We start from the raw sequence: 23,385 nt of genomic DNA on the forward strand, positions 1-23,385 counted from the left end.
CCCTAATGAGAAAGTTATATAGTACAAAAGTAAAAGAAAAACTAGGGAAATCTTAGATACAATTACAACTGCCTTGAAATAAACCTTATACACCATGCAAAAATATTCAGGAAGCAATTGTTCCTTCTTAGGGAGACAGAAAGAAATATTCCTATTAAGACATAAGTGGGCTATGTTAATTCTGCAACAAAGGAAATAAGGCCATGGTAGCCCATCTTCAATGCCAAAGTCATCACTGCAGAAAAGTGGACTCATGAATAAGAAATAGACATGTGGAGTGCTAAAAAATAAAATAAGAGATTGAAAATAAGGTGAGAGAAAACAACAAACATAGGAAGTAGAATGCAGAAATAGCTCATAGAAGTCTATAAAAAGTGAAGAACAAGGAAAGACAGTTTTCTAGAACTTAGTGCCAAAACAAACAGACAGAAAATACCTTTGTAGTTTATGTGATTCTTTTTTTTTAAGCTTAATTTTTGCTGGCATTGGAGTTTGAACTCAAGGGCTCTCATACTTGCTTGGCTTTCTTACTCAGAGCTGGTACTTAACCATTAAAGCCAGACCTCCATGCCTGCTTTTGCTGGTTACTGGTGATAGAGTGTCTCAGAGGTTCTGCCAACCAGGCTTCAAACTGTGATCCTTCAGATCTCAGCCTCCTGAATAGTCAGAATTATAGGCATGAGCCCCTAGTGCCTGGCCCATGTACAGGTGTTTTTCCCATTAATCTCAGGCATTCAGGCATCTGGACATACGTATCTGTCCATCTTTCCAATACCTTTCTCTTGAAAATGTGGTGCCTTCTGTGTGTTTCCATTCTCCTTGCTCATTGAGACCTGACCCAGCCAGTATCTTAAGAAGCAGAAGCGGTCCATTGCCCATGCTTCCACTACCAAACTGTGATATCCTGGGCCTTTCACTTTTCTTCTGAACCTCAAATACAAAGTCTCATGCAGAGTAGATGTTCAACTAGTAACTGAATAACTGAACAATCAAAACAAGAGCAGAAAGAACAGGTAGGAAACGCTTATTCAATTAGGTGACAATACAGTTCAAAAATGAGTGATCAAGGCTTGCAAAAAAACCCCACCATAAAATGGCCTTGGAGTATCAATTTTCTTCATAATCAAATCTACAGAAGTTTGAAGAAAATTTTAAATACCCATCTCCTTTCAATGTTGAAATTGGCAGTGTCTGTCCACTGCAGGTGGAAGGCAGTGGGCAGTGTACATCTAAAACAATAAACTACCCGCCATCAGCAGCTCTATACTCCCATTGGTGGAAATGTCTCTAAGGAAATCAAGCATCAGAAGATGATAACTATAGGAGAGATGCTGACAGAAGCATTATGTACTTGTGATAGTGAAAAACAGGAAATAACAGACATTCCTCTGAAACAGGGTAAATGTGAAGGAAACTCAGTCTGGAGGACTTGCACACACTCATTCAAACTACACAGTGACAATAAAGGGGAGATGGAAAATGATAGAGTGAGACAAAAAAAAAAACCTGGAATGCAAAACGTGAACTGGTTCTGAGTGAGGTCCTGTATGAACTTTCATTTGCACCTTATCAGAGATGCACAGCACGTCACCGACATGAAAATGTGTGCTGATGACATGCATGTACTTAAATCAAATGTTAAGAAGCAGCTGCCATGATGATGAAGAGAGATCCAGGCCTAAAACTGGTCCACACTCCATCAGCTGGAGTTCCTTAGAAGAAACTTGGTCTGTCTAAATGTAGCATACTTGCTGAAAAATGCAAACAGTCCATTTCTATTGTTTTGAGATTTCATGAATTTAAATTCATATATGTAATAAACCTGTGGACAGTCTGGACTATGGACCTGGCACATTTCTGAGTACTTCACAAATATTAACTTGTTTAACCACCAAAGAGACTCATAAAGAAGAATAAAATGAAGCTGGGTGATAGTAGTTGGGTGATAGTAGATTGAGATATGAGGATCATGGTTTGAAGCTAGCTTGGGCAGAAATATCCGACTCACTATTAATTAACCAGAAGAAAAACAGAAGTGGAGGCATGGCTCAAGTGGTAGAGAGTGTTATTCTTGAGCAAAATGCCAAGTTAATTGCCAGCTCTAGTTCTGGCATAAAAAAAGAGGAAATGATGTCATTTGGAGGGAATTAGGGATCATGGTGTGAAACAAGCCAGATTCAGAAAGATAAATACTGTAGGCCATGATCTACAGGTGCAATTAGGATCAAAAAGAAAATAGGACAGGAACATAGAACAGGGAATGTCTGGGAAAAGGAAGGGAAACTGAGGAGGAAAGGGGATCCAAGAGAGAAATGTAGGGTGATTATAATTTAACATCTGGAGATAAGACATGAAAACGTCAGCAGGCGACATTATTAATGTACCAAGACACTCCCTAACATTGTAAGATTATGAACAAAGGCCTTCTTTAATGTAGACGACCACACATGGCCATGGATAAAACCCAGCAAACCCAGCCGCTGCCACTTTCCTGTGTGCCCGCTGTGTGTCCTGCGTGACTGTCACTACATGGTGACAGAAGATCACAAACGTGTCCTCAGGAAGCTCAGGTCAGAGAGGTCAGTCGCCATGCTAGTAAGAGAGAGCGCAGAGCTCTGACCAATGTTTGTCTGAATTTCATAGCTGGGTGCGCTCGCATGGTATGACAGAGTGTCCAGTCCTGTCAGGACTTGTAACATTCCTTCAGACCCTGATGTCACCACTCCATCACGCCAGGTGGGGAGAGTCCTGAATGGTCACCAGGATCTTTTCTATCCTGGGTCTCCTGCATCCCTCACCTGCTTCCTTCCTACTTCCTTCCGCTCACCTGATGGGAATGTGCTCATAAATCTCAAGTGCCATCGTTTGTGCTTCCTCTTCAGCCTCGTGCTCTACACTGTGTGTTTGCTAAGGAAAACGTGACACTTCGTGCAATCTAGGGAAGTGCTTTAGTCCTGGCTCTGGTCAGTTCATGGAGATGGGTAAGGTCATCAAGTCCGAAAGCAGTTTGACTAGATTGATGCCAACAAACCTAGTACTGGAATTTGAACTCAGGCTTTGTACTTGGTAGGCAGGTGCTCTACTACTTGAGGGATACCCTCAGCCATTTTTGCTTGAGTGATTTTTGGCCTGGGTCAGCCTTAGACCATGATCCTCCTGTGTATACCTCCCATGTAGCTGTTTTCAGATGTGAGCCACCATACATATATTTTTTTCTTTGAAATAGGGTCTCAATAACTTTGTTGCTCACTTGGGCCTCCATCTGTAGTCTATCTCTACTTCCCATGTAGCTGGGATAATAGGCATGAGCCACCACATAGCTTGGCCTTCCTTTGAAAATCCAAATTAGATCCCAGGGCATAACGGAGATTTCTGAACTCAAGTGCAGTCTCACAGTGCTTTGCTCCAAAGTGCTCCATACCCAAGCAGGCACGTGAACAAGTGGATAATCACAGCAAATTTTAAGTTCCCACAGATGGCTGCTGCATTATCCACTGTTTCCCAAGATCCTTCACCAGGCCACTCTACCTTCAAAAAGAGGGGTGTGTGCTTGGGGACCTGTGACTGCTTGTATCACTGCCTGGAGGAACCCAGTGGTCAGCTGACAAGTGTGACCCATCAGGCCACCAGGCTGCAAGCGGCCCACACCAAGTGAAGTTTCTCTGTAGACCCTGGTCTACAGCTGAGCTCACTACCACAAGCAGCTTCCAGCCCGAGTGAGCCATCTCGAGGAGCTAGCCCAGTGGAGCCTGTAGCCTAAGACAAGTGTGTGAGATTGGGGGGGGGGGCGCAAGGCCAGCTGACCCTGGAGGTCCATAGGGCAGACAGTAAATCAGGTAGATTCTGCTGCCACAGATGTCAAGCTCAGCGAAGCTGGAGATGGGAGTTTTCTTCTAGGGTAATGAAAATGTATTTCTCTGGGAGTACATTTGGGGTGTTCCTACTAAAATGTCACACTCCTTAAGTTGTGGTCCAGCAATGGGGGGACATTAACACATTCTTTGAGAGTCATCTTTTGAAAGAATTGAGAGACTACAACCTAAATCTCTGGGAGCATCTACTTACTTTTTAATGAACAGGGGCTATGTGGCAAAATTGATGTTTTTATTTTTATTCAGAAAACAGGATTTCACAAAGTGACTTGATATATTAGAAGTTAGTTCTCACAGTCTTTCAAAGAACTCTCATTTTCTAAAGCAATACACAAAACATGATTTAGTCACTGACCAGTTTAAAATTGCTGACAGATGGACTGATGTTTATGATTCTTACCCAGTTCTAACCAACATGACAAGAGGCAATTTACACTAATGACTCCCAGTAAGAGTGGTATCTCTCATTTAAGATTCACTCCTGTTTTCTTAGGGCTAAGTAGCTTACTCTTTTCCACCACAGAAAAGTATTCCACTGAATGTCGATTCATCCACTAAAGGGTTTTGCAGTTTCCAGTGATTATGAATAAAACTATTAACATATCAACATATGTCTAGCATGATTGCTATGCGTATGGTAAGGTTATGTTTAGCTTTGTATGAAATTCATGGCTATTTGGGTTTAGGAAAAGTTATAGTTTTATGTGTATTCAACAGAAAAAACTGGGATTTATGAGTGATTTTTATTTATGTTATTCACTTCTGCATTTTCCCTAGTAAGTTGGAAAGTAATTCAAGCAAATGGCATGTTTATAAACAGGAAAAGTTCAAGTACAGTTATATAACAGGCAAATACTTATTGCATTAGTTAGGTGTGGCTCACCTAGTCTCCCTGGTGGCCAGACAAGATTTTTGATATGAGCTTTAGCATTGAGGTTGTGAAGACCCCTGGGAAGACTTTCAGTAGTAGGGGCTTCTTCCTTCTTCTCATCTATAGCTGCTGTTTCCCATTGTTCCTTTGGGGCTTAGTATGTCTCAGATTTGGGGCAAGTAAAGGAGCCCTAGTTTGCATTGAGGGACCCAGGATCATGCCAGTACTATTGGACCCCCACTCTAGTAAGAAACCTTCTGCTTTGTTTCTGACATGACCTTTACTTCACATTCCAGTTCCTATTACCACATTCCTGACTCATTTCTGGTCTCAGTGCTTTACCTGCCAAAATCCATAAAAGGCTACTTGAGAGGTAGAGATTGAGAGGATCACAGTTCAAGGTCAATTTAGGCAAAATGTTCGTAAGACCCTCATCTCATCTCATAGCTCAGTGTGGTGGTGAGTGCCTGTCATTTTAGCTAAGGCCAGAAGTTTAAATAGGATGACAGATCCAGGGCAGCCTACGACAAAAGCAAGAATCTCTCTGAAAAATAATAACCAGGCCAGAAAGGCCTGGAGGCATGGCTTAGTGTCAGAACACCTGCCTGGTGAGCATAAGGCCCTGTGTTCAAACCTGAATACTCCTAAAAGAGTGTTTTTAATCCATAAAAGTAGTTGTCTGAAATTAAGTAACTGCTGAAATGCTCAGTGATGAGCAGAAGTGTGCCCATAACTGAAAAGCTGTAGTGAACCATTCCACTGGGACAGCTGATTACATTTTGGAAAATACTGTTGTCATTATCAATTGTTTTACTTGCTTCAAAGAAGGAAGAAACTTAGCTCATCTAGAGCACCAGGAAAGTAAATGAACTTATGCCGGGAATGAAGGTCGAGCCCGCAGTGTACAGCAGCAGCCGCATCTGTACTGCCATGTTGACGTGCTACATTCTATCCTGTCTCCAAAAGAGACTCAGGAATTTTTCATGTTCGGCTCTTTGTTTCCCCTGCTTTTCTGAGTGACAGATATGAACTTGTTTTCAGAATCACCAAGAGCCTCTTCAAAAGACAAAAATTGCTGGTGTTCTCAACTGTGCTTACAAACAAAGTGGGGGTGCTGACGAGGTCTCAGAGTCTTAGAAAAATGGGTGGCTTTTTTTTTTTGTCAGATGTGGGGCTTGAACTCTGAGCTTGGGCGCTGTCCCTGGGCTCTTCAGCTTAAGGTGAGTGCTCTACCACTTGAGCCACAGCACCACTTCCTGTTTTCTAGTGGTTTATTGGCGACAAGAGTCTCACAGACTTTCCTGCTGGCTTTTGGGCTGGCTTTGAATGATGATCCTCAGATCTCAGCCTCCTGAGTAGCTAGGATTATAGGTGTGAGCCACTGGCACCTGGCAGGAGGTGGCTGCTTTGAATGCTTTCACACTCCAAACATAAATAATATTTTGGTGGAAACCATAAAACTGAATTTGCCAACAGATGACTAGAACTTCCATGCTAAGAGAGAAATCAGAACAACTTGCAGGAAACACCCACAAACACGCTGTGGTTCTAGGTGCTCCAATGACAAAGCCTGGCCTTCATTCATTCCTGAACTCTGGGACTCAGATTGGAGCCTTTGGTGTAAATACTGCCCAGATCTTGTGAGATCAACACAGATCTATGTGGTTCACACAGAATAAGGCCTGGAGGATGGCGCCTGTTCACTTACTACTTAAATACCAAGGACTCAGCCCAGAAATTGAAATCTAAGTACTATCTGTGCTTGTTGGGTTTATAAGATGTTAACAGAAAAATTTTGGGAGATCATGTAGAGGCCGGCCTGTGCTGAATGGTGGGAGGTCAAGTGTAAATGTAGCCAGCAATGTGAGGGCATCTTACATCCATGGAGAGCATGAGGCAAAGCAATCAGGCCTGTAACAATGCTGGGAACGGAAGTCATTATCCACAGCCTCAATCTCCATTAGACAAGCAGAGCTCTCTTCTGTGGAGTCAGTAGTTACGAATGCTAAGGCGAAGACTAAACAATATGACCTTTCATAAACCTGAAACAAAGGGGCTGACCAAAAAAAGAAAAGAAAGTGCTAAAACACACTTGGCTACCCAGCCAAATAAATACAATATATTCTATTAGTTCCTGAACTACTCTTTTTTTGGGAGGGGATAGGATGGCTGGGAAAATCATATTAGAGTTTGAAATCAGTATCTTGTGCTTACAAGGAACCCTAGTAAATTATTTTTTTTCTTTTGGTCAGTACTGGGGCTTAAACTCTGGGCCTGGGCACTGTTCCTGAGCTCTTTTGCTCAAGGGGGGGCACTCTACCACTTTGAGCCTTAGTTCCACTTCTGCTTTTCTAGTGATTAATTGAAGATAAGACTTTCACAGACTTCCCTGCTCCAGCTGGCTTCAAACCATGATCTGGAGATCTCAGCCTCCTGAGCAGCTAGGATTGCAGGTGTGAACCACCAGCACCCAGCAATATCCCACTTTTTGACTGCTGTTGCCTCTGACTGAAATCCTCCCATTTATGTCTCTGCATAGCTGAGACTACAGCTGTGTACCACCATGCTCAGCTTATTTGTTTCATGGGTGTCATTAACTTTTTGCCTGAGCTGGTCTCAAACTTCTATCCTGTCCGTCCCATCTCTAGTGGCTGGGATGACAGCATTAGCCATCTAACCAGGCCCCCAAATACTTATTGTTCTCGGCACACCTCTGTTTGGATTCTACTTTTCCTTTGACATGAATCCCTTTCTCAATCTAATCTTTAGGTATCTAGTACAATGTCAGCCCTCTGTGACTTTCCTCACAGCTCCCACTTAAGCCCACCATGTGATTCTTCTTCTACAAGACTTCATTAGGCTTCTGTAAAAGATTTCAGCAAAGCTGGACACTGGTAGCTTACATCTGTAATCTTAGCTACTCAGGAGGCTAAGATCTGAGCATCACAATTTGAAGCCAGCCCAAGCAGGAAAGTCTGTGAGACTCATTATTAATTAAGCACACACACACACACACACACACACACACACACACACACACACACACACAAATAAAGACCATCAAAATTCTATTCCCCATGCAAATGTCTGTCTGTCTGTCTGTCTGTCTGTTCTGAGCTCCCTGTGTGTTCTAGTTGGGTGTTGTCAAACATCCTATCCTTTTTGTGACCATACAAGGCCTGGCAGACAATGAGAACTGGCTACACTGGACACAGACTTATTGGAGAGTTCGACTGCACTATACTTGTAGTCTTCATTTGTTTATTTAGGTGGCAATAGGGTTTGGACTCAGGCCCTTGTTCTTGCTAGACAGTCGCTCTACCACTTGAACCATGCCCTAACCTAAACTTTTTGTTTAGTTTTTGAACTGGGTATCACTTTTTACTCCCAAGCTGCTGCGAGCTTCCTATTTAGGATTTCCATGCAGCTGGAGTGACAAGTATGTCCCATTGTGCCCAGACCTTTGGTTAAAGAGCAACTCTTTTTTTTGTTTGTCCAGGCCTGAAACTGCAATTCTCCCAATCATCTTCACCTCCAAACTAGCAAGAATTAATAGACGTAAGCCACCATGCCCTGTTCCAGCTGTCCATTTTACTAGCAATAATAATGCTTGCTGTGATTTGTGGTGGGCTTTATGGGTACAATACACTTTGTGTGTGTATGATTTTATTCACATAATGTTCTGTTCCTGAATCAGGAACTGTGCCCAACATTTCAAACTCAACACAGAAGGTTGAGTGGACAAATCCTTCCTCCAGAGAAAATTAAATTCTAACCTCAGACAAATTGCTACAGTGTCAGCCAGAGTCATCTCTAAGACCGCGAATGTTCTTGGCTCAAGTAACACAACAATGATAGCTGGACAAAGGAGTCTCCTGAGATGGATAGGAGCTCAGGGCACTGCCAAACCCCCTCATCCGGAGACGGGGGGAGGCCGTGTCGGCAATTCTCTGAAGACACTGCACTGCTGAGGGGAGGGGCCTGGGTCCTGACACTTGCCAAACTCCTATCATGCATGGCACTTGGAGGAGAGTACCCCAGAGTTAGGACCAGGGGATCTTTGGGAATGAGTCTGGCACTCATAGTATATTTATGTCCTAGCAAAGGGAATATCCTGTCTAAATGTGATACCTACAATCTCTTTGCCTTAGGGAACAACACAGTCTTTAGGAGGTCCCCAAATACCTTCTTCAAGTAGAGACCCCATTCTCAGCAACGTACCTGAGCTCCAACCTGGGTTCAAAGCCACTCTGAAACTAGCAGAAGGAGAAGGGGGGAGGGGAAGACAGCAAACAGGGCACAAGGGGTAGGGAGGGGAGGGGCTTACTATGGCTGCACACTTGCCTTTTAAAACCAGTTCGACTCTTGTTTTCCCAAGTGCTAAGATTGTTTAAACGACTTTGGAAATTGTGACAGTTCAAAGTCCTAGTCTTTTGCGTGACTTGGTTTCTGAAAATAAGTAATTGTTCTTGCCTTTAAAGTCAAGCACTCAAAGGTAAATAGACAATCCTTAGCTCAGGACAGTAATCACTCAGCAGGAAAATCAGTTCACAATTCTAGTTGCTGCTCTGTGGGTCATGGGAAAAGGCAACAGGACTGTATTCAGTTTATGTGGATTCCACAGAATTCCTGATGATGAGAACATCTAGATGAGACCATACATATCTTATAATAGCAAATATCTTATCAGTGACTGAATATTTACAATATGCATTCACACACTTTTTAGCTCTCCCACTCTCAGGATTAGAGTGATTTTGTATCTGCTATCTTGTGTGCTTAGCATTCCTATTGACTTCCAGTGCTGAAGAGAACTGAAGAGAACTCTCTGGTTTGGGTTGGGGGCTGTCAACCCATCCTTTGCGAGTTTCTTCCTGAAGTCTTACTCTATGGGCTCAGGGCAAATATCTGGGTTCACCAGCTCCATACCATGGCTCCCTCCAAAGAGTGCTCTTGTGAGTTTCTACAGTATTTCTCCTCATTAAAGATGTCTACTATTAGCTCTTCATTTCACATGTCCTGACATTTTCTGTAAATTTAAAGCATCAGTGGTAAGTTAAGGTCCCAGGCAGGAGGAGGCAGTTATGCCTAGAGCTGGCTTCTGCTCTTTTATGCTGAAGCACCTTGGAACGCTGCATGGCCTACAAAATTAAGAAAAGTGAGGGAAGGGGTGAGTTGAATGGGTAAGAATGTTCAAAGGGATTATATTCATAAAACTGGTGCTGATGGTTCATGCCTGTCATCCTAGACACTTAGGAGATTCAGATCAGATGATCACTGTTCAAAGCCAGCCTGGGCAGGAAAGTCTGTGAGACTTTCATCTCCAATTAACTACTGTAAAGCCAGAAATGGAGCTGTGTCTCAAGTGATGCAGCATTAGCCTTGAGCAAAAAAGCTCAGGGACAGTACCTAGCCTTTGAGTTCAAGTCCCTGGACAGGTGAATATGTGCACACACATGCACGTGCACACACACACACAGTCAGTGAGTAGTCAAATTGATATTTGTTGTTATCCCCCTTTGAACAAATGAAGTTTAAAATAAAATGAGGAACGTTAAGTATAAAGAAAAAAAGTCTTTGTCCATAGCCCCAATTATTTCTCATGTGCTCCCACCTAGTGTTCCTCCAGTAATGAAACTAGCATCACAACAGTCAACAATGTCTAAGCTGGAGCTGTTAACTACACCTTGGCCTTCTCACTACAGTGTGCTCACTATCCACCTCCAGTTTGCAGAGCAGGGAACTGAACGTCGGTGTGCTAAAGCCCCATCCACTAGGGAATGCACTGCTGAGAGTTTTGGACATGTCCTTCTAGGTTTTTGTCAATGAATCTCTGTATACATTTGGGTACTTAGGCAAACAGAGAATGTTGCTGTTTTGTTTCATTACAAAAACAAATGCAGCAAGGTGCCAGTGGCTCACACCTGCAATCCTAGGCAATCCACAGGCTCACATCTGAAGTATCTTGGTTCAAAGCCAGTCCAGATAGAAAACTTCTCTAGACTCCATCTCTAAAATAACAAGCAAAATGCTAGGCTGGAGGCATGACTTAAGTGGCAGAGTGCCAACTCTGATTAAGAAATCCAAATGAGAATGCAAGGCCTTGAGTTCAAGCCTTGGTACTAGCAAGAACAAAAACAAAAATCTTAAGTGGATCATGCTATATACTCATTTCTGCAATCTGCAAGATTTTTCTATGATTGTTCATATAATTCCTCCCTTCCTTCTTTCCTTCCCTTTTTTCCTTACCCTCCTCCCTTCCCTCCCCCACCCCGCTCTTTTCCTTCTTCCTATAATGTTTGGTGATACTGGTATTTAAGTTCAGCACCTTCTCCTTGCTAGACAAGCACTCTACCTCTTGAGCCACACATCCAGCCTTAACTCATCCTTTTTAAAGGTTGCCTAAGTGGTGCAGCTTTATTGCTGCCATACGGGCATGAGTGCTGAGGAAGTCGTACACCACGCAGAATCTCACATAAGCGTCCTCACACACTGGGCACTTGCTTGTGAGGACCAAAGCTGTTCACATGCAGACTTTCACTGACGTGGCTGAACTCTCCTCCAATGCATTTACCATGAGCATGCGAATACATACTTTTCTACAACTATGCCAAAACTATGGGAGATAAATGGAACCTTGTGCGAATTGGCTTTTCCTGAATTATAATAAAAATTGTATGAGGCAACACTACCCAAATGGTAATTAAACAATACAAATACAGTGAGTTAAAACTAAGGTAGCAGGAAAAGGGGTTGTGCACTTTGTTTATTTACAAATACCCATTTGGGCAACGCTTTTCTGTCTTTGGACCCAGCAACAGGCTCCTTCTTTCCACTCACTCTTCCCTCTGTAGCCCAGATTCCCTCAGATGTGGTTTTGTTTCCCTCTGTGAAGTGAATGTAAAGACCTAAAGACCTTGTGAACTTATCTGAATGTAGAACTGGGCGGAACTAAGCAGCAAGCTTTTAGAAATTTGCCTTCATTGACTTTCCATAGCTTCAATTTTCAGAGACATAGCTATTTTTACCTGGGAAAAGATACATTGGTTTGCATATTCTTTAAATTACCTAATTTACCAAGTTGTAAGACACCATCAACTCTTGGAAATCACCAAATTAACTGACTAAAACACGTGGGTGTTTTAGAGAGTAGCCCAGAAAAAACCTAGAGGAGAGGGCACTGAGCTGCAGTATCTGAAACAGAGAGAGAGAGATAGAGAGACAGACAGAGAGAGAGACAGAGAGAGAGAGGGAGAGAGGGAAAGGGAGAGGAAAAGAGAGTGAGAAAGGCAGAGGGGGAGTGGTTGGTTAAGACAGTATGTACCAGGTTAGTGATGTGAAACATAATCTATATGCTTCCCATCCAATATGCTGCCCCATGTACCATGTTCCCTAAAACACTACCTTTTACCTTTTTCTTGTTCACTTGATTGATTTTTTTATTTTTTTAAATTTATTTTTTATTGTGAAAATACTGTACAGAGGGGTTACAATTACATGGGCAAGATAATGAGTACATTTCTTATCAAGCATTGTAGCCTCCTCCTTTGTTTCCCCTTCCCATCCCTTCCCATCCTCCCCTTGCCCCCCCACCCAATCCTCCCCGCTCCCCCCTACCAAAGTTGTAAAGTTTGTTTTCGACACAACAACTTGTACTTCTCATTATCTCTAAGTAGTTGCACAAAGCAGTTGCAATTCAGCACCGCAGATTATGAGTATAATGTATCTTAATCAGTGTTATCCCTTCCAACACTCACCTCCTCTCACAACCTATACTCATTCCCTCATAATTGTTACAACCACTACGGAAGGCAGTTTGGACATTCTTTAAAAAACTAAACATAGAACTATCCAATAATCCAGAGATATCACTCTTGGGCATTTATCCAAAAGATTATAAGTCAGGATACAGTAAAGACACATGCACAACTATGTGCATTTCAGTATTCACAATAGCTAAGTATGGAAACAGCTTAGATGCCCTGAAATGGATGAGTAGCTCAAGAACATGTGGTATGTGACATATATATATATATATATATATATATATTTATACAACTATATGCACATATATACACACACATACACACAATGGAATTTTACTCATTTCTTAGGAAGAATAATATGACATTTTCAGGAAAATAGATGGAACTGGAAAAATTATATTGAGTGAAGTCAGGCTCAGAGAGGACAAAGGACATATTTTCTCTCATATGTGTTCTCTTTCACGGATCTACATTATAAACATATAAGAAAAATGATATAGGGAGGGGGGAGGCTGGGAAGGGATGTGAAGGGTAAACAAAGGAGGAGGCTGCAATGCTTGGTAAGAAATGTACGCATTATCCTGCCCATGTAATTGTAACTCCTCTGTACAGCATGTTCACAAATAAAATAAAATTTAAAAAAAATAGAAAAATGATATAGGGTCATATTCAGATATATAGAAACAAATTGGCCAAAGTATGATATAGTCAGAGGAGGATTCTGATTATGTAATTCCTATGAATAATGAACTTACAGTTCAACAAAATGAGTACTAGGAAGAGTTTTCCTTAATTATTTACAGATGCACTTTATAAATCTCACACACTAATCCTTTGCCTTTCATTCATCATAAATATAACCCCTAGCCTTTACCTATCCAGTGTCTATTTCTTGTAGTCATCTGTCTTATGTAAGTACTTACTTATTATGCAATGAAAGAAAGTTTATTTATAGCGTTTGCTAAGAAGTGAAACACATCTCTCCAATATTTTCTGCTAGTGTTTTTAACAATTTTTTCCCCTAGGTTATGGATGAACTTGAAATACAGAAGTTTCTGATATCTCACCAAAATGCTAAGGCCAGACATGGAGACACTGGGTTTCAAATGGAAATTTATGATGTAGAATCCTTGTGAGTACAACAAATACCCATGCTGCTGGGCACCACCTTCCTTAAGAAGGATTAGAAGCTGAGAGAAGCAAAGAGAACACATGGATGTTAAACCACGATGAAAACTGGGACAAATGCTTGTCTTTGAATGGAGAGAACATAAAAGATGAAGGTATGACTCAGCCTAGAACTCCACACAATCTCCTCTAGCCACAGAAACTATGGCCAAATCCTCAAGTGCATGGAGAGCTCAGCATTTACTGAGCACCTATGAGGAACATGCACTGCTACATGCTAGACACAACTGCAAGCCCAAAAGGGTACATTTTTAACCTGTGAGCTGACAGTGTAAGAGAATCCACTTTAAATGAATTATTCAGTTTTGCTGAGACAGGGATGCTGAGTAGTCTACAGGAAATCACAAATATAATCCAAGAGAATGAAGAAGTGACGGTGTGGGTGGCTGGAGAGACTTCTCTCAAAGACAATGAATCTACCGTACCCAAACTAGTAAGTAAGCAAGCCAAAAGGAAGGTACGGAGTATGTGCAGGAAGGCATGCCCTGCCTTGGGCAAACCACCTTTCCAATTGTTGGCCTGGCAACATTTGGAGCCTTGTAATCCAGTACAATTGGAGGGGTGGGGCATGAAGCTCCTACACTGATCCATATTCAGATTCTCCTTACTCCTCTCACCTTCTTCTCTTTCCTGGCAGTCCTCAAACAGGGGTACACGCTTTAATGGATTATATTCTTTGTGTCCTTCTGCTTGGGGTACCCATCTTCCTTCCATACTTCAAGACCCACTGAAGACTCAGCTCTTGCATAAAGCAGGTCCTAATCCCCGCAGACATGATCTTTGACTCCTCTGAATATCTGTAGCAATTGTCTGCTTCTCTTCCCTCTTTCCTCCCTCCTGTTCTTCTAAGAAATCTGTTCATATAATCACTAACAATTATTTTTATAGAGGTAGAATAATAGAGTGGAGCATGCATCTGGATTCATATTAAGGGGAAAAGTTTTTAATTTATTTCATGTCATGACAATTCTCACATTGACACAAAATCTGTAATCCCGACTGGGTACCTGGTGGCTCGTGCCTGTAATCCTAGTTACTCCAGTGGTTGAGATCTGAGGATTGAGGTTCAAAGCTAGCTTGGAGAGACAAAACTGTGATTCTCTTATCTCCAATTAACCACCAAAAAACTGGATGTGCCCTGCAGCTCAAGTGGTAGAGAAAGGGCCGGCCTTGAGTGAAAAAGCTGAGGCCCTGAGTTCATGCCTCAGTATGGACACAAACACAAACACAAAACAAAACAACAACAACAACAAACAAACCCCACAAGCCTTTCCAGAAGTGAAAAGTCTCTGGAGACCTACCTTAGCAAGACATGATTTTCCTTCGGAGACAACTTTCTTAATCACATTACACATCCAGAGTAATAAAATTTTCCCATTTATCTTGTCTAGGATAAGGGTTAAAAGACATGGAGAGAAAACAACAACAAAAAAACTTCCATCCATAAATCTCAATCCTACACCACTCATCTTCCCCCTTTAATTTAGTTCTTTGAAGACATTACTAATTTTGCTGTATGTTCCCTGGAGCATTCCTTATCAAGATTAAAAAGGGGCTTATTCAAGACAAACAGGATATAGGGAGTAATGGTTTAGCTTACAGGCAGGCTATAAATAGACACAACATTTTCCAGAAATCGTGAGCCAGTATGTGAGTTGCAGCTTAAATGTACAGTGCAGATTTTATTACAACGATGTCAACTAAAGTCATCGTTACAGAGTAAATTCAACTCTTACCAAGTTTTCTTGGTTCCTGGCTGCTATTTTCTGCTCCTCTTCTGCCCCATTTTTCATGTATTTGACCTCTTCCACTGGTTTGATCCTATATTCATCTGTATGCCAAAAAAAGAAAAGACATCTTACAATTTTTTCCCCACAATCATAGAAAACTGCCAGTGAGTAAAGTCCAATGGCTTCCCTCTGGCCCTTCTATATGGATTCTCTGGAACAATCTGGAAAAAGCTCAACCAAGATTCTTGAATCTGCTCTGTCTACTGGATGGACTCAGCATCCTGAACACAGACATGAGTTCTCTGCATAGTCCCTCCACAGAGAGCAAGCAAACAAAGAAAACAGGCAAATCTGTCTTAAGACTGTTTTAAATCTATACACACAGAGACACACAATGACCCAAGAAGGAAAAGAATATTCGTACTTCTCCTCAAGAGAAGACTAGTGTAAAAGGCCTGGAATGGCAATTTTCAAGTGGCATGTTTACACCTTAATTTCTTTCTTATGTGAAAACAGAGTACTGTTTAGGACTAAGGAGTTGTACTGTTAAATAAATATAAACAATTGGGAAGTGAAGTTTTCCTATGACCTGCATATTTAATCTTTGAGCAGTATGGAGTTACTACAAACACACTGTCCATTTATTTACACATGCATACTTATTTAATTTAAAGTTAAATACACAAAAAGCCATAATATGAACCAGATCAAATAGGGTAATACTGAAAGCTGTTGAGTGTAGACAGTCACAGATGGATCCATACTTCCCATCAGCCAGCTATAAATTTCCAATGTCAATAGCTATTCCAGGTCAAATTCAGGAAAACATCAGCTGGAGTTTTCCTTCAGGTCAGAGGACAGAGGACAGAGGTGATGATTACAATGACATTTTTATCAGATTTGTGTCAACAGGAAATGACTTGGACTCCAAAGTTCAACAACAGAGTGACTTTAAGACATTTCTGTTGTCATTTTTTTGTTTTTATTCAGTCATGGGCTTGAACTAAGGGCCTAGGTGCTGTCCTTGAGCTATTTTGCTCAAGGCTAGCACTCTACCATATTAAGCTACAGTGCCACTTCCAGCTTTCTGGTAGCTAATCAGAGATAAGGGTCTCATGGATTTTCTTGCCTAGGCTGGCTACGAACCACAGATCTCAGTCTTCTGAGTAGCTAGGATTACAGGTATGAGCCACCAGCACCTGGTGCAATTTGAAGGGACAAAAATCATACAGATTATGGAATCAAAAAAATGCATCAACAAACCGATGCTTGCTTGCTTGGCAGATGGTATGTGGTAACACATAACTAGGAAAAACAGCTGTCTATCATGAAGGGAGTTCATATTTCACAGTTTAGGAAGCTGTGATATATGTTCTTATTGAATTAATTGGGTACAATTAACTACCTTCTTAGCAACTTCCTGTTTTATTGTTTTTCTTTCTTTTTTTTCTCTTTCTTTCCCTCCCTCTCTCTTTGTCTCTCATCCTTTTATTATTTTGGTATGTGCTGGTATTGGGACTTGAACTCAAGGCCTGGGTCCTGACCCTTACTTGGCTTTTTTGCTCAAGGCTAAAACACTACTACTGGATCCACGCTCCATTTCCAGCATTTTTGGGCTTTCCTACATGGCTAACTTTGAACCTCAGGCCTTAGATCACAGCCTTCTGAATAGCCAGGATTACAGTTGTGAGCCACCGGCACCTGGCTCTGTTTTAGTATTTCTAATACCACTTTTTCATGTTATTTTAGGTTTTCTAATGCATTCCTTAAAGACACTATCCTCAGGACAGTTAATTTTTTTTCTTTTTATTGTGAAAATACTGTACAGAGGGGTTACAATTACATGGGCAAGATAATGAATATATTTCTTATCAAGCATTGTAGCCTCCTCCTTTGTTTCCCCTTCCCATCCCTTCCCATCCTCCCCCCCCACCCAAGCCTCCCCCTCCTCTCCCCGCCCTCACCAAAGTTGTAAAGTTCCTTTTTCCACATAACAACTTGTACATCTCATTGTTGCAGTGGGTCCACCTGTATCCCTATTTAAATGATTTGTTTTTTCCCTTCCCCTCCACAAATTATACCAACCTCAAATACAGTGAAAGCAGGGGTTATACCTGGGGGAGGGACATATAAAGCAACAAAGAAATCATCTTATAAATGTGTTAGAAACCATCACCTTCAAGACAGTTATTATAGAAACATTTTTCCAAGTAATTATGCTGGCCCAACGTTTTTCAGAATTCTCATTCTTGTGAAGCTGATCTATTTACATCGATCTGCATACGAACTCCATGCTCACAGCAAAACCACCTGTTTGTTCCACCTCAGAATTCAAGGTGGATTCAGTCTCTTTCTATAGAAATTGAAGAGACTGGTGTGAAGTTATAGTACTGAATGGTCTAGGGATTTTAAGTCCTAAATGTCTTCAGAGGTTAATCAATGACTTGTGATTCATAAGTACAATTTCAAAGAATTTCACAGGCAACTATGAGTGGTGCATGTTGGAATCCAGCACTCAGAAGACAGAGGCAGGAGGATCTCAAGTTCAAGGCCAGTCTGGACAACATAGCAAGATTCAGTGTCAAACAAATAAACAAATAAAATGAGGATTTGGCTGGGTTTGAGAAAGATGTGGAGTAGAATGGAAGGGATGGCACTGATCAGGATGCACTATACTTATGATTGTTGAATTGAAATCCTTGTATACAGATATTTAAGGATACTTTCTAAAAAGTAAATATGAACATCCTGTAGAAATAGAAAAAAAATTACATTCCAGTTTGGCATCCAGAAAACAAATTATTGACACAATTAAGGATTATTTACTGAAAACCACATAAAGAGAAACAATTGTCAGTTTTAAAAGATATAAATTATAAGGTCTCCAATGTAATCAACAAAAAAGACAAATAAAAATAAAAGCAAGTAACTGAAAACAACCCCCCTGAATTCAGTTTGGAATATTAATAATTAATATTTAACTGATCTGAATTGTGACATATATGTGTCACATATATAATATATAAAAATCTGTCCTATATATGATATATAATGATACAGATAAATTATAGCTCCAGTAGAGTCTATGGCTCTATCTACATGACTCAAATAATAGGATGGGGAAGAGCATACACATTCAGACCTAAGCAGGAAATTCTGAAAATCACAGCTGGCTCTTCACATCTTACATAGCAAAAGGTGTGTCCTAGAAAGGGCCATCCTTTCCTTCTCATTGTCCTACCATTTGCCATGCCACAGTCCAGTGCAGACACACAGAACAGTCTGGCGATATCCAACCTTCATTTTCCCATCCCTCCAGAGCACCACTAAGTTAAAACTATTAATATTTCTCTCATGTTCTTTTCCAAGGAAATGGCAAAGCCTGGTAATACGACTTTCAAAGTAGCATTATTCCAAACACAGGTTTTATCCTTTCTTTCTTTCCAACAAGCCAAAAATCTCCAACAATTTAGAAAACAGACAGGTTTTAATGCATCATTAGCCATCCCCACTGGCTAGTTAAGATGATGCTAAAAGAACACTGTATGATTGTATACAAAGAGAGAAGGAAGGCCTTGATCTGAAGAGCTCAGGGACAGCTCCCAGGCCCAGAGTTCAAGCCCCATGACTGACCAAAAAAAAGAAGGGAAGGGAGGGAAGGGAAGGGAGGGGAGGAGAGGAGAGGGAAGGGAAGGGAGGGGAAGGGAGGGAAGGGGAGGGAAGGGAAGGGAAGGGAAGGGAAGGGAAGGGAAGGGAAGGACGGCAGGCAGGCAAGCCAGACAGAAAGAAAGGAAGAAAGGAAAAAAGAAAGATATCCAAGATGACAACGCCAGACCAGTCATTGCAACTTACAATCACTCCACACAAAATCTATCACGGTATAAAGCAAAAAATGCCAGCGAGATGCTTAGAGAAGCCACAATTTGGACAAAGCAGATACTTAACAATCTATCAAATTTCACCAAGGCTGGTGCTGGGATGAAAATGTCCATTTGCAAACAGATAATTCATCAACAAATGTACCACACATTGGCATGGCAATGAGCCGTCAGGGACAGCTCTCCTCGACAGACCTCTGCCAGGACAAACGCAGCCTTTTGGGTCATGACAGTGAGACTGAAATCCAGATTTCCTTTTGTGGAAGGCTCAGGGGAATTTATTTGGGACTAAAGCCCCCTTTTTATCAGAGCCACAGTAGAGGCAGTGAGGACAGCCACTGTTACCAGCCAGAGAATCCTGGCAGGGGATCAATGTGCCAATTTGATTAAGAGGGGAGAGAAACAGGACCATCTTCCTCACGCTTCTGCACACCTGTTCACCAGTTTTCTCTTCTTCCTGTTCATCTTGCCAGGTGGCTTATTGAAATGCACATCATGAACAGGAGGCTGCTTCTCCATCCCTCTGTGTAAACAGTTGCAGGCTGTGCTAGTCAAAATAGGTCTGGGGGAAAAGCAATGTCTTGGTGACATTTTTTAGAATTTCATCTTGAGATTATAATAGAGGGGCTGGGGTTTTTAATTTTATTATTTTTTTTAGCAGTCATTAATCAAAAGGAGACTTGGCTGGAAGGTGTCAAAGTAGATTTAGATTTTGGCTGTTTGGAAAAACAACTGTAAGTAAGATCTCTTGTTATCCTCCATTAGCATGGAGAGTTCTCTGCCTTCCTGCATCTAACAGGTACATTTGTGAAAATTCCTGGCTTTGTAAGAACCCTGATATAAACTCTCTAGTCCATTAAACTCATCAGTTTTATTAATTATGAAGGCAAAGTTGTAGCAGGTTTTCTGTGTGTAATGCCTGGGAGAAAAGGTGGATTCAGCTAATGACTTTTCAATGAAAACAACTCAGACAAGGGTAGGCCATGGTGTCCTGCTAATGATACTCAATTACTTGGAGAAAATAAAGATATGCCTGAGAATTAAGCCACGGGTTCTGGATAAAGGAGAGCACTTGAAAGTAAACACAAACAATACCCCACCATTCAATATCCAGATGGTCTACACTTCAAAGTGCATTTTGAAGCAGAAACTGCATAAGAAGGGTTTGTTTTTCTTCTTCCCTGGGAATCCAGGGATTGGACTGGATGGAGCTGAGCTTTGTTATCAACTCTGGTACTGGGATCCTGAGAGGAGGTGATGTTGAGATTCGGCAATTGGAAGAGAAGGGAAACATTTCCTCTGCTTCTGGATGGAAGGCCAGAACCAGGCCAGTACTGTAAAGTGGAACTTTGGCCTCAAACAACCTTCTCTTGTCAAGTGGTCTTAAATTTCCCTCTAAAATGCACAGGCATGCAATACACATTTTCTCTCTCTCTTACACACACACACACACACACACACACACATCTTCAATGATTTTCTGGCCTCCCTCAGCACTGCCTCTACGATAACATCGTCATGAAAGTATATCTTCAAGGTCAATTCCCACACTTTTATTTTCTCCAACTTTCTATTGTGCTCAATCAAAAGGTGATTCTTACTAATTAGGAATCTCTCGTTGGTACACCTGGAAGGAATGTAATACAATGGGAAAACCTTGAGGTTGCATGTGTGCTATGGAAGGGAGAGTTACTAGAGAGAGAGGTCCACAGTTACTTTAGGGACCAAAAAGTCACAAACCAGCCTTTATACTTTGAGGTGCTGCCGAGCTTCCAGGACTGTGTGTTGATATTTTTCACCAAATCTGAACATTTATATCTTTCCCTTCCACGCTTTGCTTGTCTTCCACCCTTCTTCCCTCCCTCCCTTCCTTTTTTCTTTTGTCCCTTCCTTCCACTTTTCTCTTTTCTCTCTCCTTCTCTCCCTCCCTTCTGCTTTCCCTTCCTCGGTCTTCTCTTCCTCTCACCTTCCCTCAGTTCACAGGGTTTATATAAATAGCAGTATGATAAGAAACTAAGCAATGTAAAGTCTGTACTTACCTACTATATAATTGTGCTATGCTTTTAAATTTGTCTTGTCTGTCCCACCATCCTAATCTCCAAAATACAGTACTATTATTGTCACATTTTTTGTAGCAATTGGTCAGTGAGTAATAACAGAAGCTTAATTGCAGAGATACTGGAGAGCAGAGGAGAGTGAAGCTTCTAATCATGTCAGCATGTCTGAGCCTGGGTCTCTTCTAACCATTCCTACCATTCCTCATAAAAAAAAGAAAAAATATGAAAAAAAAACCCAACCAAACACCTGTGGGACAGGCTGAGTGCCGCTGTGTGCTGGTCTGTGATAAACTCTGCTGGGAGCATGGGAAGAAGGGAATGGAGGAGATCAGAAACAGTGCTCAAGGAAAGCTAGCTGTCTTGAAGGATCATACATGCTTTGAAACCGGCCTTGTGCTTTGAGCACATTCCTCTGCAGACCCAGACTAGCCGCATTTTACTCCCATACTTCACTGGGATGGATTCTAAATTTGGAAGAACCTCATGCATAGACACTCAACTGGACAAACACATACACCATTATCAATTCCCTGAGTAAGGCATAACTGCCATAATCCCACTGGTAGGATGTACCAATACTTAAGCAGCTTCAAAGCAATTATAAAGTGCCTATTCCTTTTTTATTTTTACCTTAAAATTTTTTTTATTGTAAAGATACTGTATGGAGGGGTTATAGTTACATGAGAAGGGTAATGAGTATGTTTCCTATGGAGCATTGTTACCCCCTCCTTTGTTTCTCCCCTACTATCCCTTTCCTCTCCACCACGCCAACTCCCCCCCCCACCCTGAAGTTGTGAAGTTCATTTTCAACATAGTGTCTTGTACATCTCATTGCTACAATGGGTCATCCTGCATCCTTACTTCAGCATTTTGTTATTTCCCTTCCCCTCCCCAAATTAGAAAAATGTATGTACAAGATGCAGGGCACTAGAATCAAATACAGTGAAAACAGGGGTTATACCATGGGGGAAGAACATACAAAAGAAACAAAAAATCCTATAGTATATTATAAGTACATTGAAAACAACGGCAAGAAAGATAAAAACTCTTGTGTCACTATCTTGAGGTTCATTTTGCTTAGCATCATATGTACATATGGTCATATGTACATAGCTTTTGAGCTTTTCTGCTTGTCCTAGACATATACTACTTAATGCAAATAAGGAAAACCATGGGACCTATGTTTCTTTGGGCCTGGCTTACTTCACTTAATATAATTTTTGTCAAGTCTTCATTTCCTAACAAATGGGGTGGTGTCATTCTTTTTTCTTGATCCATTCATCTACTGAGGGGCATCTGGGTTGGTTCCATATCTTAGCTATGGTGAATAATGATGCAATAAACATAGTTGTTCTGGTAAAGTTTACATTCTCACCAACAATTCAGAAAGGTTTCCTTTTAGCCACATCCCCTCCAGCATCTGTTATTGTTAGATTTCTTGATTATATCCATTCTAACTGGGGTGAGATGGAATCTCAATGTTTTGATTTGCATTTCTTTTATGACTACAGAAGTTGAGCATTTCTTCATGTGTCTATTGGTCATTCTTATTTCTTCTTCAAAGAAGTTTCTCTTTAAGTCTTTAGCCCACTTACTAATGGCACGGTTGTTTGAGGATTTGTTTTTGGAGGATTTAATTTTTTGAGTTCTAAGTATATTTTAGATATGAGGCCCTTGTCTGTTATATAGCTAGTGAAGATCTTTTCCCAGCCTGTGGGCTTTCTACTGATCTTTCTAGCTGTGTCTGTTGTCATGCAGAAGCTCTGCAGTTTAATGCAATCCCATTTGTCCAACCTTTCTTTGATTTGTTGTGTTTCTGGGTCTCTATTAAGAAAATTTTGGCCTGCGTCAAGGAGTCTTGGAGTTTCTCCCATTCCTTCCTGTAATGTTTTCAGGGTGTCTGCTTTGACTCCGAGGTCTTTCATCCATTTGAAGTTGATTCTGGTGCAGGGTGATCTAGGTTTAGTTTTTTTACAGGTGTTTAACCAATATTGCCAGAGCCACTTACTGATAAGGCTGTCTT

At 41.2% G+C, this 23,385-nt stretch overlaps 1 protein-coding gene across 1 annotated transcript in view; it reads right to left on the reverse strand.

Moving 5' to 3' along the window:
• Nucleotides 1-23,385, reverse strand: part of LOC105989603 (chromosome unknown open reading frame, human C1orf21) — a 119,226-nt gene that overhangs the window by 56,412 nt on the left and 39,429 nt on the right. The window contains exon 3 of the mRNA XM_013021732.1: nucleotides 15,434-15,528. Within this exon, the coding sequence (XP_012877186.1) occupies nucleotides 15,434-15,528 (95 nt within the window). The remainder of the gene's footprint in view (nucleotides 1-15,433; nucleotides 15,529-23,385) is intronic.

Source organism: Dipodomys ordii, unplaced genomic scaffold (assembly GCF_000151885.1).
Source record: "Dipodomys ordii isolate 6190 unplaced genomic scaffold, Dord_2.0 Scaffold57, whole genome shotgun sequence".
NCBI classification, from domain to species: Eukaryota; Metazoa; Chordata; class Mammalia; order Rodentia; family Heteromyidae; genus Dipodomys; species Dipodomys ordii.